At 36.0% G+C, this 15,853-nt stretch overlaps 1 protein-coding gene across 8 annotated transcripts in view; it reads left to right on the forward strand.

The window, feature by feature from the left end:
- Positions 1–15,853, forward strand: part of KDM6A (lysine demethylase 6A) — a 157,161-nt gene that overhangs the window by 26,204 nt on the left and 115,104 nt on the right. For all 8 annotated transcript variants that reach the window (XR_013922272.1, XM_080346687.1, XM_080346688.1 and 5 more), the window contains exon 3: positions 10,389–10,497. Coding sequence is in view for 7 of the 8 variants with exons in the window: in XM_080346687.1 (XP_080202813.1) it covers positions 10,389–10,497 (109 nt within the window). In the remaining variant the exon portion in view is untranslated. The remainder of the gene's footprint in view (positions 1–10,388; positions 10,498–15,853) is intronic.

Here is a 15,853-nt window from a genome sequence, read left to right on the forward strand (position 1 = left end):
GAAAGTGAGGTCCAACAGAAAAAGATACTGTACTTTTTCCAGCTGGGCATGATAGCAAAGAGTATTTGCAAATTCCTCTATTGGAAGGAATAGCAGCATGATGGAATTGAGAAGAACTCATAATTTAGGCTGTGTTGTTAGGGTTCAAACAAGACAGATGGTGGTGTGGCCCCAAACTCCTCAGTACCTTCCTCTAATGGATTGCATTCTTCTTCATCCAGTTGTTTGTTTGTTTTGAATGAGAAAATTCACTGTGTCTGCACAGGGTCATACTGTAGTTGTGGGTGGAACTGAGTTCTCTGCATATAGCTGGAAGGTTAGTCTCTGTCATTCTGCCTCTGTCCTGCTGTGGGTCATTGTGATTTTTTGCCTTAAAGGTTGACTTCGGAATCTGGTATTTAAGGCACTTGCTATGAGTGTGGTATCTTGGGCTGCATCAGAAGGAGCATGATCAGCAGATCAAGGGAGGTGATTCTGTGCCTCTACTCCACTCTGGTGAGACCCCTCCTGGAGTCCTGTGTCCAGCTCTGCGGCCCTTAGTACGGGAAAGGCATGAATCTGTTGGAGAGGGGCCAAAGGAGGCCACAAAAATGATCAGAGAGCTGGAACAGCTCTGCTGTGAGGACAGGCTGAGAGAGTTGGGGTTGTTCAGCCTGGAGAAGAGAAGGCTTCAGGGAGACCTTTCAGTACCTAAAAGGGGCCTACATGAAAGGTTGGGACAGACTTTTTAGGAGGACCTGTTATGATGGGACAAGGGGTAATGGTTTTAAACTAAAGGAGAAGAGATTCAGGCTAGACATGAGGAAGAAATTTCTTACAGTTAAGGTGATTGAATGCTGGCACGTTGCCTGGAGAGATGGTAGATGCCCCATCCCTGGAGACATTCCAGGCCAGGCTGGACAGGGCTCTGAGCAACCTGATCTAGTTGATGATGTCCCTGCTCACGGCAGAGGGGTTGGACTAGATGAGTTTTGAAGGTCCCTTCCAACCCAAACTGTTCCATGAAATTTAAGTCTTTGTTTCAAATTAAACAAAGCTCTGAACCTTGGTCTTATCCTAGATGGACTTATTAGATGGTTTCAATGTTTTGTTTTGGTGAAATATTTGAGCTTCCTACCACCCCACCTCCTGTTCCCCTTTCCCCCCAACCCTGAGAGCAGAATTGTTTCTTGATCTGCTGTACTTACTAGGAGCTGTGTCCTTTGAAACATGCTCTTTTTTCCTAGTTCTGTAATATCCCTGAAAACACATAGAGATATGTGGAGAATTGGTGTTAAGCTGGATACATGCACATTTTTCCGCTTGGTAGTTGTTAATGTAATGTCTGTCTCTATATTGGATGCTAAAATTGAAATGGCTGGGGAAGCATTCTTCAAGAAGGAGGTCTTCTATCTAGCTCCAGGGGAATGCTGATGAAAACAGTCTTTGTTGACAACCTGCGTGGCTGTTTACCCCACTGTTATGGGATTTTTGAGAATGTGCTGCCTGTAAAAATTTAGTACAGAGTTTTATTTAGCAGAAGACTCTGGCAGGTTCCTAAGCAATGTTAGGTGTATTGTCATCTTACTTGGTGTTCAGTGCATATTACAAAGCAAGTGCACACTAGTACCTAAAATAATTTGGACTTGCACTTTGTAGTGCATAAATACCAATTCTGAAATCTGTATAAATGAACCTCCCACACTTGCTATTGCTACTTGGTGCAAGTAGACATTATTTCTTTCCTGGAATGAGGTACACCAGCTCTTCCATTCAGAAGCGGTACTGATCATTAGGTGTGTGACTGTATCCAGAGGACTGTATTCCTCTTATTTCTTTATTTCTTTTTTTTTTTTTTTTGTTCAGACTACTACATGAGATGGGGGAAGGGTGAAGGATTGGGCTGGGTGTTTGCAGGCATTAGCAGAGTAGCACTACATGCACATTTGGGTATGTTTCAGTGTTGGGACTTTCATATGTGAGCAGCATTCACATTATCTAAGCATAATTAAGCAGCCACAAGAGGAGTATATGAGAATGGCAGTGGAAAAAGGAACATGATATGTGGAGAGGTACCCGGATGTGGGGTTCCTATGATGTGATGGAAAATATTTGTGGGTCACCCTTCCTGGTATACTGGCTATGCTAACTTCAGAAGTACCAGGATTCTGAGACTCTTTGAAATAAGTTTTCCCGTATTTAAAACCATGTTCCTTCTATTTATATGTTTGGGGTTTTTTTTTAATCCTTTGGGTCTTAATGTAGCTTTACCAATTTTATGTCTCCTGTGGTGCTGAAAACTCTACTTCCCACCCTATTAGTGTTAGTTTTTACACTTCCTTTGTAAACAGTTCCTGACCCGTTTTCATCTCCATTCTTCTAAAACGAATCTTTTTGTTATATTTTCAGACTAAGGTACCGACAATATTTATTTCTGAAAATCGAGGCACCTCTGGTGTTTGAACTCGCTTGGATTTTAGATTATGCAGGTTTAGCAGAGCAGAGCAATTGGTGTGGTTTTTTTTTTTTTAGTATTTTATAATCGTTGCTTTTCTGTATCACCTTGTATTCAAACAACAACATGGAAAATCATTCTATTTAGTCTGACACTAAGTATTTTCACAAATACGTATTTGTTGTGTCAGTCTTTGTAGACATTTTCTTATGTATTCTTATGTACATTTTTCTCTGTTCAATTTTTTTTTTCAAGCTTTATTCATTACCACTTTGTCATTTTTATGCATGGTAGCGGATAGTGTTATATTTCCACAGACTTGTGTCTGGAAAGGAAATATTTTCATAAATGACAGTTATTCAGGTTTAAACTTTGTGGTTTTTTCTTAGGTAAAACAGGCAGCTATTAATACAGGGTCAGTCTTTAATTAGTCCTTTTTTTCTTTCTGTGTTGATTTTAATTGTATTTCCAAAGTTATTTACCCAATGAAACAGAAAGCAGCTATTTATTTGATGTATATCTTACTGAAATATGTAGGAAAATCTGTAGCCTCATAGATATGAGTAGTTCAACATTTTCAAAAAATATATGTATCTATCAAAGTTAACTGCCTAAATGTTCTGAAGCATGACATGCTTGCACCTCAGTTGTGATGTTCTGTGTTGGTATAGTTAAGAGTTGTTGGAATAAAAGCAGATTTAGTAGTATTAAATTTTACTATATGATGAACTATTAATTAGCACTACAACCATTGCTAAATTAAGATACTACAATTATCGTTGAAATGGAATTATTATGGTAAAAATAACAACAAAAAGATCTGATCATCTCAGATAAAGTCAGCCATTTCAATTGTCTGAAAAATCTATTGCTACTTTTTAAAAAAACCCCACAGAACGATGCAGGATTTGGAATGATAAAGTTCTGTACAAAATTTGTCATAGTCTCCTGAGTCATCAGATTGTGAAATGTTTTCAGGGACAGAATAAAGAGCATTCTGATGGCTGATAGTTTAGAATTTGTTTTAATTTCCTATACAGTGTAGGTGTGTCTGTCCATACATGCACATCCATATTTGTCATTATACCATACTGTATTTAAAAGAAGTGACGGGGCAGATTGCATGCTAAAGGTGACATCAGAATTAATGCAGAGTGATTCACTGCATTAATGGCAGTCAATAAATTTTTTATCAAAATGCAATTGGTTATGGACACTGTCCGTTGAATATGACTAAGCTTCCTGTATTTTTCTTTTAGAAGCCTATACTGTGGAGCTTACATCTGTCTGACAGAATGCGCTTATAAAGAATATCTTATAGTTGATAATAAGTGTTCCTTATTCAGTGATGGCAAGTTGAGTTTCTTCCTACCTCTGCTAAAATGTCGCTTTTCTCTATTTATCATTGATTTGCATATTTTGTATTTTGTATTCTCTTCTGCAGTTTTGTGATTTTTATGAAGCACTGTCCCTCATTTTTCAATGATAATTCGCTTTAGGAAAAATTATTTCGAAGTTACTAGTGTCTCTTGTTCTCCATCTGATTGTAGCATTTGTTTTAGTGATACTGATTCTCTGCCATAGGTTTCAATTTTTTTTTATTTTTTTTATTTTTTTTTTATTTTTTTTTTGTTATGGTGGTTGTGTGCTTCTTTCACTCCAGTCTCTAGAACAGCTTGTGCTGTTTATGTTTCAATTAGTTTTCATGTTAATTTTCACTTGTAAACTCAGCAACCTTCACCTTACTTCTATTTACTGCTTCATCTCTTCTACTTCCAGATTACACTGAAGATGTAACAAATTTTTTTCAAGTGATGCCTGTGGTCGATAAGTCCTAGACGACAGTAGTGGCTTTTAAAGAAAAGTAATTTTCATTGTTTTAATCAAGCTACACATGTAGCTAATGTGTGCAACTGCTTTTCTTCTTTATTGCTTGCAGTATTTATTCTTTTGTCCTATTTCATGAAGCAGTAATCATGAGGAGGATCAGTTTCCATTGTTCTATACTACTTATTTTCTCTGAAATGATAAGGACTTTGATCATAAATAACATTAGCAGATTAACTTGCCGCTATTCCAATATGCCTTAGAAATTTTGCAAGAACAAACTTAATCTAAGAGCCTAATTCCTATTTTTCCATTTTGAGGCCTAGGTCTTGAGGGGCATTAGCATCTTTGTGTCCAGCATGCTATACTTTTAACACTCTTATTGAGGCTTTTATACAATACAGTCCAAATATGATATATAAGGAGAGTAACTTAGACTAAGTTGAGACAGAAATGTTATAACACAGTATGAGCTTCAGAAAGAGAGGCAACACATAAAGAAGCTTTGAAAGCTATAGTGGGAATTGATATTGAGTCAGAAAGTAAGGGAAGTTAAGAGTCTTGTGCCATCCATATATTATAGGAGAGCCTTCAGTGGAGAATTTGCAGAATTAATATAGGTTATCTTCAATCTAATATGAATGTATGCTTTTCTATGCAGAAGTAAATGAGGTTTTCTTTTAAGTCATCTACAGCACAGGAAGTGGTGTTTATCCAGCCAGTCATTGATGGGGGAAAATATAGTTCTACTTCTGAAGAATTCAGGCTGGTCTTTTTTTCTCTTTGCTTAGCTGAAGCGAGCCATATTCACACGCTGTTGCAGAGCAGCAGCTAGAACTGAATCGGGAGATTCTCAGGATGGTAGCTCTTGTTATTATTATTAGAAAATCACATGTGCAGTTTGGTGAATTGTAGCTTGGAGAAAGGAATGGAAAAGAAGCCTTTCAGAATATCCTCTCTTGATACTGAGCTGGAGAGAATAATCCCAGCACATATGTACATAACCTTCTGCTTTTCTGATCTGTAGATGTCCCACAGACTGACTGGTAGTAGATAGTGTCATCATCCCTTCAGTGTCCAGCACTATGTAATTACTTTATTTTCTGGAAGGGTAAAATATCCCTTACGACCTAACTAACATTTTATTTCTAAGCATTAATGTAGTACGCATTTCATTTGTGAAGGGTCTGCTGGTGTCTCTCCAAATTCCTATATGTGGTATTTTTTTCATGCTTCCAGTTCTCATTACCTGCTTGCAAAGCCTGTTCTTTCAGGTTATTGCTTACTGGAGAAACAAGAAAAAAGAAGCAGAAACTATTCATTTGTCCCATCCAGTTCCACCCCCCGCCCCCAGCAGGCTTATGTACAATGTTTTCTATTGTGAACTTTAAGGTTCTAGGAACATCTTGAGGCTTTGAATTTGCTATTTTACACTATGTTGTCTGCATTAAAACACTTTTTATTGAACAGTTAATTTATTATCTGGTAAAATTCAAATAATTTCTTTCACTGTACATTACTGCCAAGCCGTTGCCATGCTAGCAGTTTATATTGCTAGGTTTTTAGTTTGCTGTAGTTGGATTTTTCTACGTTTTACGTGAAAATTTGCTGACTTGACGCACTCCTCCATTTTCATGTCCTTAATATATTAAACAATTAATAATGAACATTTTGTCATGTGTGGCCATTTAGTGCTGCTACTTTCATCTAGTCAATCATGCTTGTCATGAATAAGAAAGGACATCCTTATATCTTCTTTAGAAACTATTAAAAAAAACCTGTATTGATTTTTTTTCTTTTAGTGCAGTTGTTTAACAGTAATTTGAATTTATGCTGTGAAATACAAATTATTGCCACCAGTAATAATTATAAGGTTTTTTTTCATATTAATTGAAGTAGAAATAACATTGTCCTTCCTTCTCCTTTATGAGCTAGAGATATAATATGTATAAGTGATTTCTATATTCAGTATTTAGAATTCTGGTTTTATCTATTGGAATTTTTTTTTTTTTAATAGTATATTCCAAAATCTAGGGTCTTTTCTTCATGAAAAGGAAACATGTTAATAATAGCCAAAACTGACGTTTGCTTTATGGGATTGTGTTTTGTTTGTTTTGTTGTTTTGTTTGGGGGGAGGTGGGGGAGTGGCAATGCTCTTCTAACAACAGAGGGGAAAAATATTCTTGTTCCCCTTCCTTTGGAAGTAATGAACATACAGGGATTTGGTAGTGCATTTTAAAGATGATAATGGAATTATCCTTTCCTTTTGTTAACACATGAATGTTTTGTTAGCTTTTTCCAAGTTGACAAAAATACTGTGCCTTTTTCTTCTTCACTAGATTGAATTTAAATGTGTCGTGAGATTGGTGGTTGAATTTCTGAAATCAGAATGCCCCCAGTCAGGAAATATGATGTCATAAAGAGGGGGTTTGTAATTGTCATGTCAGAAATGATGACAGTAATGTATTACTGTTAATCAAGGAGGTGGCAAACAACATGAGGTTTGGTTTTTTGGTTTTTTTTTTTTGCATCTCAAACCAGCCTCTTTTCCTGCAGCCATTCCTGTATTTGTTTCCTGCTTCTACTCTGGTTGCCACACTGTGAAGCAGCTGTGGGTGATTATTTTGCCAAGTCCATAAATTCTTCAGGTTTCTCTTTTATCTTCATGCAGCCTTGAACAAAGGGAAGGAAGTGAATGACTTTGTGTAGCAGTCTTCCTTTTCATTTCAGGGTCTTTCTCTTTTTTGTTAATTTGTCAATATTAACAGTTCTTAAAGCTGGCTCCATTGAATGCACTCATAAATCCATAGTAAGTGGAGAAATAACAATACTTTAAAACCTGAGGAGTTTTAAGTTCCTTAGAATTCCTAGTGTCTCAGGATTATTTAAGTTGGTTGCACAAGTGATGCCATAGATGGCCTTTACAGTTACAGATCCACTGGAACAAGATATTTTGACTAGTTCTTCAAAGAAACTGTATACCAATACATGTACTTGTGATCTTATTCTTCAAAATGCTTTGCATCCATTCATTCAACTGTGAGACAAATTCTTATCTATGCAGAAAAATGCTTGTTCCTTTCTAAAGATGTTTGTGGAGGGGTTTGATGGGGAAGAAAGTTTCTTGACCAGAACTAAAGTTGGATAAATCAGTTTGCTAGATGAATCTGTTCTGGCTACTAGGAAGAAGATCTACATACTGACCAGTCTGCTCATCCTCCAGAGCCTTGGAGGTTGAAATGGTGTTCCTGCAGACAACGTAAAGTTTGCTCATTTTGTTGGAATGCTCTAGAAGAATTTAAAAAAATTCATATGGAACAACCTTTACAATTTAAATTTAGTGCAAATAAGTTACAGATCAACTGAGAGGGTGTATTGAAGGGTGTAGTTGAATTGATTTTACAGGGACAGTTAACTGTTACTTAAGGGGAAGTTGTGTTTTGCAGCTCTGGTGTTCTACACCTTGCCTTGTGCTGGCATTGCTAAGATGTCTTAGCAGTATCTTCAAAGTGTATTGGAAGGCAAAGGGAAAATCTTCCTTATTGAGAATTGATCTGAGTTGTGTGAAAGACTTGGGAGTAGGTTTTTATATCACTTATATATATAGTGCTTCAGATACTTCTGATACGTATTTTCATGAGGATTTACTTTAAAAGGGGCTGAGTAAATGTTAGGGGTCCCCAGAAGCTTAGCTGTTTATGTGCATGTGATTGATAATTTCCTTGAACATCCTGTGTAGAAAAACTAACTAACTAACTAACGAACTAACTTCCTCTCCAACAGTTTTTTGTAAGCTACCTGTTACGGAATCAAGTTTCTGTATGCTCTGAACAATGACTGAATTGTATTATAAAAGACAAAATATTGATTTAAGAAAATGTCATAGTGTGAATATTCTCTTCAGCAGCTGCAGCAGCTATTGCAAATCATCAGAAAATGGAAAACTTATCTGCAAATTAATGTGTGACAATAACATTAGGGACACCAGCAAGAATTGTGTTACAATTTGTAGAAATCCAGAGTTGAGACCAAAAATGGGGAGAGGAAGCAAGGAAAAAACCCCAAGATTCTAGATTGGAATAGATTCTGCAGATGAGCCTCAATGTTGAGAATCGGTTCACGCACACACAGTAATTTTAAGAAACTCTCACTTTAGACTTACGCTTCGCTTTTGACTCCAGGGATCATATTCTTTAGACTGAGAGTTGGCTGACTCCAAGAGATATTCATAGTGATGGGAATAAAATTAAAGGAGTAGCAACTTTGATTAACTGTCAGCAGAATTCCAGTCCTTCCAGTGCAGTTTGCTAAGGCAAAACTCAGAGCATGAACGAACAATTCTGCAGCAGTTCTTTGATGCAGAGGCAAATATATATCACAGTTTAATGTCTTAGGAATGTGGCCAAATAGCTTCCAGTTTGAAACACATAGTTCAGATGGTTTTATTAGATCTGTTTAATACCACACATACACCTGAGAGATTTAATACGGATGTTTACCATTTTGCTGCAGCATAGCTTTGTTTCTATCCATCAGAACTTTATTTCTGAAAACAGCCATAACAGAAGGATATTCTGAACGTGGAAGCAGGTGTAGGTGTATGTAATACATCTCAAGCTTGGGATACAATCTGACACACACTTGTCTGGTCACATACATGACTTTGTGTACATGGAGTGCAGCAAGGCCTGTCTTATTATGGTTTACTGTTTAAGAAAAACAATTTTAAAACTAGCATAGCAAGGTAAAAATGGCAAATTAAAATACAGATTAGAACAATAATTTGGATTCTCCATAGGTATGTTTTAACTGTTTGTTAACGAATCCTCATTTTATTGTTGGCATTTCTCATTTCAATGATTAATACAAATGTACACAAAGTAAATTACAAATATGGGCAAGACTAATAATTTACTGTTCGGACTTAAGTGTTACAGGATAAATTTATCTTTTTTCCCTTTTGAATTTTCAGTTTTAATAAAATGACTTAATGAAGCGCATCATTTCATATTAAGGACTTTGATTACTGTAAGATATTGAAATGAAGCAGTTCATAGTTGGAACCAAATTGAAACATAGTCAAACCATGAGTTGGTGAAACTCATTATTAATCAGTTGAAACTGGAGTTCATTGGAAGTCTGTCAGGAGTTTGAGAACTGTAAAGTCTACTGCTGGTGCAAAGGATCCTCCCTCCCATTTAAGGTTATTCAGCTGCTTTGTTTTAATGGCTAGTACGTTCAAACTCAAGAAACTGGAAGTTCCAAAAGTTGGGAAATGTTTTTATTTTTTTATTCACTTACTCACTCCCAAAGTGGAAATAGGGTCATAAGGTAAGAATGTAACAGCTTGAAGATCATGATCCTTATGGTGAATAGAAGGTATCAGTTCTGTTTAATAAACATGTGTTTGCAGCGCATAACATGCTCAGATCATGTGTGCTGCTTAACAACTTCCAGAGCAACTTCTCTCAGAAGTCTTTTCTAATTGGATTTATTTTTCAAACTTTAGCTTTACTTAGTCTACAGTAACTGTGTAGTAAGTAGAAGGTAGCATACTGCGTTTTATGACATGATAGATGTATGTGAAAAGCATCAGATCTTGTGAAACGTATGCTGAGGTTTATAAATTACCTAAGCAAGCATGTTGGGAGGTACTCTTCAGTTTAGCAAAAACTACTGAAACAACTGGTAGAATGAAATGTGAATCATTTAGAAAAAACAAATAGAATCAAAGATGTTTCTTTCTTGCGGAAAATAATGGGTTGGTTTTTTGTTGTTTGTTTTTTTTTTTTTTAAGTTAAAAATCATCATGTATGTTACAGGTTTGTTTTGTTTTTGGGAAATTGAATGTTTCTGGAGTCCACAAATAAACCAGAGAAAACTTTTATTGTTCATTTACTGTCGATTTGTATTAGAATCAGTGAACTTGCAAATCTGTTCCATCTTAAACATTAGATTTCTTCTTCAAAACATAATGCTGACTACAAGTTATTGAGAGTGTTTGTAGACTTTCCCTGCCTTGAGGAGTAACAAAAAACTTCCTTATTTCTTGGAAAGTGTACAGAAAATATATAATTTGTTTTAGTTAAATACAGAATTTTGAAAACCTTTTCTTTCTTTTTCCTAGGCTGTTCGCTGCTATGAATCGCTAATTTTGAAAGCTGAAGGAAAGGTCGAGTCTGATTTCTTTTGTCAGTTAGGTCACTTCAACCTCTTATTGGAAGATTATCCAAAAGGTAAGGTTTTTTAGTACTTCTGCTTAAATGTCATTGGGGAATTGTCATTTGATGTAGGTGACACAATAGAATGGAAAGCATTTGAAGCATTTGGATAACTTACTGTTTTCTCAGTTTGCACTGTATTTCAATGCCCATAACAGAATAAGACTGATGTATTTATGAAAGCAGTTGTATTCTAACAGCTCTTTTTTATTGTTGTTGTTGTTGTTATTATTATTATTATTATTATTAATTTGAAAAAAACAAGCAAAACAGTACTGGTCCAGATATCAAAATGAAATTACTTTAGCTTGTATAGTACTACCACACTACCTACTTAATATTTCTTGTTCATTATGACGTGACTGCACAAACAGTTGAACCCGTGCCTCTGAAGGTTTCCCGTGGGAGGGTGGGAGACACAAGTGCACAGGACAAGAATCTGTCTTAGTTCTTTCATGTATGTCCACAATCTCAACAGGTAAGGCTAGGCTGAGACTATTAATTCAAAAGCAAAAATCTGCACTTAAAGTGTGTTTCAAGTTCTTTTTTAAATACCGAGTGGAAGAATGCGTTGTAGGGGTTTGGGTAGGAGAGAGGGGGTATGTGAGTGTGTGGTTTTGTTTAGGTCTCTGCTTCATCAATATTTGAAAATTTTTTTTTGCCATTATTGCAGCCAGCATGCATAAAACCTTATGTACACTTGTGCTTTGTTGCCTGTTGGTCAGCAAAGTGCTTTTTTGGTAGCGTGTGGATTCCCAAAGATACTCCAGCGTGTAGCTGATGAAAACAGGGCCAGATCTTCAGCTTGTCCTGTTGCCACTTCATGTTACTCTGGGTGTCAGGCCCAGTATCTGATAGCTGCCTCCCTTCCAGTGATTGTGAATGAGTAGAAAGCCTTTTTGGATCTTACTCTACCTAGCTATTTAAAGCAGGTCAGAATATTTAATTTTTTCATGGGATGTCTTTTTTCATGGGTGTTGCTTTTTAGTTTTAATATGAATACAGTTCTTTTTGACTTTGTATAAGGAAACAAACAACATCCCCCACCCCAAAAATGTATACTCTCACCCCAACTGTTTCTGTTACCTTGGGACGTAGAAATAGGGAAATGCATTATAACTGGTGGTATGCAGTATGAACTGGTAGTTCAACAGCACTGCTTAATGATTCAGGCTAGCTGTGGACTGTTTCATAACAGTGTGTCTATGTGTCTACTTGTTCAATATGTCTAACATAAATCAGTGCGAGTTAGGGTTCCTGGAAACCTATGTCACCTTCATTTTTTAGGTGATAAATGTTCAGATTTGATATTACTAGGGACTGATTTGCAGTTACCTAAATTCAGTATGTAAATTCAGAAGGCTTTGAGTGATTGAGGCATCTGTCTCTTTCTGTTGAATATATGAGGAGCTTAGGCACTTTAAGTACCCACAACTTGTACCCACATCCCATCCAAATGGTATGATATAACCACAGGTGTTTCCAGTTCCAGAGACATGGAAAGACCTGAAGGAATGGGGCAATATTCTGGCTACAGAATTCCCTAAAGAATGGTTTGATCCCTATTTTTATTTTATTTTATTTTATTTTATTTTATTTTATTTATTTTATCATTTTAAAATTAAACCACCCCCTCTGCAAACAACTTACACCATTGTTTCTGATTAGCCTAATACAACTTGTGCAATATGGCTTATTGGATATATTTTACTTAGTAAAGACAGTGCAGGATTGTAGGCTGAGCTGTATTAACTTGGCTGTTGAGTTGGTAACAGTTAAGAGTAACAGGACTAGACATTGCTATGGATCAGAGGCGAGGTTTACTGATAAGGAGTCTGCTAGGTACTATGTAGATAGTTTTAAGAACAATCATAAAAAATACAAATGATAGTTGAAAGTACCAGTTCTCTAGAACTGTAAACAAGCATAAGCAGAACTGTGTTAAGAAACAATTAGCATTAAAAACCTAAAATAAAATGATTAATATTTTCTTAGATGCCTGTTTAAACATTTCAGTCATGAATGAAGTCTCAAGAAGGGGAAAAAAAAACCTTTGTTAGTAATGAAGCATTAAAAAAAAAAGGTGGTCTATGTGTATTTTCAAATAAATAGGGTAGTACTGAAAATAATGCTGGAGGAATTGTAATTGATAGGAAAAGGGAGGTTACAGGGCCTTTTTATTGAGGGACACATGTTCACAACAGTTGTTAACTACAGTACCAAAGACCATAGAAGTATTATGCACAATACATAAAAGCATAAATGTTCTGTAATTAATTTACTGCTGTTACTTTAAAGAAGTAGAATGCTGGTGCATTGCATTATAAACTTAAGGTAAAAATAAATTTTATTCCAGTCTAGAAATTCTGTTACTTTTAATTATACATTCTAATTGCAATTACTTTTAAATGCTTGGGAACTGAAAAGTAAAGGGAGTTCAGAAATATTTTCATCTCAGTAATGTATATTTTATACAGTTTTTAAGTCCTGAAGTTCCAGAAGGGTAAAATGCTGAAGCAGGATCATCCAGAGTTATAAAGCTGTCTAGTCTGAAGTTAGTTTTGGACAAAGCTGTGAAGAAGATGATGTGTTTAATAAATCGGATGTAATTAATAAAATATCACAAGATAGCAGCATGACTAATACTGCACAACATTTTTTTCCCCTTGGAAGTCTGTTCTTTATTTAATTAAATATCTTTAATATACGTGTACGCCTTTGTATATAACGTAGAAAGGTGTGTCTTTAATAAGGGCAAATGTGATAGTGTTCTTTGTTTAAAATGCTTGCAATATAGTTTGTGCGAAGCAGAACAAAATTGTTAGTTGATTGCAGAAGTACCATCAGTGATCCAAGACAAAGCAGTGCTCGGCTGATAGAGATCTGTTAGGTTTCATGTGCATAATTTCTTCTGTTTTGATCTGTCTTGTTTTGTCACTCGTACATAAGTCAACACGGATCATTCAGTTGAGTGTAGTTGTGTATTTTCATGTAGCTAATACCTTCTTCTAAATGTAGTAATAAAGACTGTAGGTAATTTCTTTATAAGAATTAGGACTTTATAAAAATATTTATATTTTTAAATAAATCTTCTAGATATTGTAGTGATTTCTCTTGAAGTGCACTATGTTTTCTGTCGTTTGTAGCCAATGAAGTCCAAATTTAATATGCTTTTTTTTTTTCATTAAGAAGTAGTACTTGCCTCCAATAAAAGTTGCGAATTTACATCAGAAATTACTGGATGAGGTTCTTTCTTCTCTGTGAGGTTAAATTAGACTATTACCATGTTTTTTCCTAGCCTTTAAAATATCCAAAGCTGGTCTGCAGCTTGTAATTTCCCCAAAATGCAGTATGTTTGAATTGCTGTTTTTAGCTGAAGGTTTTTCTCTGCAGCCATGAAATTGAGTTGTCTTGTTAATTGCATTCTGCTACTGTTAAGAGAAGGTTCTAGGCAAGGTATCAACCTTTTTGCAGATGTTCAGTACTGTGAGTCGCTGACTTGTTTTCCGACAATTATAACCAAGGCAGCTGGATTCAGTTTAGCAAGTATGTGGAAGGTGGTTTCTCTGTCCAGCTTTCGTCACTTTGGTCATTACTGATCAGAATTTGGCTTCAGGATTTCTCGAAATGAGAGCATTTGCTCCTTCTGGTCAAAAATATTCTGTTTCCGCAGTGGCATTTTCTTAACTGTAATCTGATGTCTTCCTCCTCCTTTTTTTTTTTTGAAATGAGACAGCTATTCCCCAGCTAGTTGATTGTTTCAAAGGTTTCCAACCCCTTGTTCCCTGGGCGTGTCTTCAGCAGCACCCCCTGCTTGCTTGTTGCTGCTCTGCTTTGTGCTGGCACAGCTGAACGTGCAGCTGTGTGGGGAACTGATCCAACTGAAAAATAATCTAGCAGAAAAAAAGTGATGCAATTGCCCTAGAATGTGAAACCTCAGCCTCAGGTTTTGCCAGAGGAGGTTGATGAGTTGTCATGTAGGCTTTTGGATGCTGTCAGCATTGTGAATCCAGCTACAACTGGAATATATATCTGTGGACTTTGCTACTGTATTCCTTGGGAAGGCCAGGATTTTACCAAAACTATTGTGCCACTACTCTTGGAGGCAACTGATGCTATGTCAGTAGCTGGAGGTTTATTTTTTCTTTTTTTTTCTTCCCTTCTTCTCTCCATGACTCTGGTTTCTCTAAGGAGTACAGTGTAGACAGTGATCTTTAAGGTTTGGGTTCTAGTTGGATGCTGTTTAATGAGCTCATGGAACGTGACATCATCTGTGTTCTTTTTAGGGAACTTTATTGTGTGGAAAGGGTCATATATATTGGCTGTGTTTCAGCCTGTGACTGGGGGACAGCTAACAGTTGCACAAGTGGAGACACACTTTTATCATTTGCCTCCTTGAATTGTTGTTCTCTAAGCAAAATTCCTGGAAGTAGAAGTAGATAATGCAGTTAATTAATGATTTGGGAACAACATGCAATTATTCACATCACAGTTACTAAAACACAATAAATACCGCACTAAAATAATTCTTATTGTTGTACTCAAGTGGTGATTGCATTTTTGTGTACTATGTCAGAACAGTTTTAATGCTTATTTTGTTTATAGATAGATAGTGACTGCATTGTCAAAAGTACTAATATAAAAATATTGTAAGTAATTCATAAGATAGTGTTAATTCATCCAAAGGCATTTTTTAGCAATTGTTAGGATACAATTTAAAACTGAAGAAAAATCCAGAGTGTTTGTTGAGGCGCTCGTTTGTGAAGTCACAGCCTAAAACCAAAATCTAAACACTTTTTGATTACTCTTTTCTAAAGTTTTTTGGTTGTGAGAACAACTCTCAAATTCAACAATATACCTGTGTTGCTTTGTACTTACAGCTCTGTGGAGAATTCCTTTGCAGTGGTTAGCGTCTTAGTCTTTTAGGACTTTGAAGTTAAGTATTGTCATTAGGAAGCATGTTCTGAGGTACAGAGTAGTAGGAGTCATCTTATAAAATGTAAGAGATCTTCCCAGCATAGGTAGGATTCTGCTAGTTGCTGTGGGGTTGCTGCTGGGCTTTCATTTACTGATGAGTCCTGAGGATCTAGAAAGGATTTGAAGTAGTATAGCAATCTGAGTGAGTTGAGGAAGAGCTGGCTATATTTCAAGTAAGTGTGATTTTTAGGTTTCAGGTTTTTTATGTTGTTTGTAATTGGTAATAACTGGCAGAAATTGTGTTGCTTCTATTGAGAGCTGTTGACTTCATCTTCAGGTACTGTTGTTAAATTTTGGATGTTTCAGTTTCAAGTTGTTGAAGCTATTACATGAAATTCCTACAAAAAGAAGTAAGAATGTTATCTTAAGCTTAGAACATTACAGTGTTATTTAT

Source organism: Nesoenas mayeri, assembly GCF_963082525.1.
Source record: "Nesoenas mayeri genome assembly, chromosome: 1".
NCBI classification, from domain to species: domain Eukaryota; kingdom Metazoa; phylum Chordata; class Aves; order Columbiformes; family Columbidae; genus Nesoenas; species Nesoenas mayeri.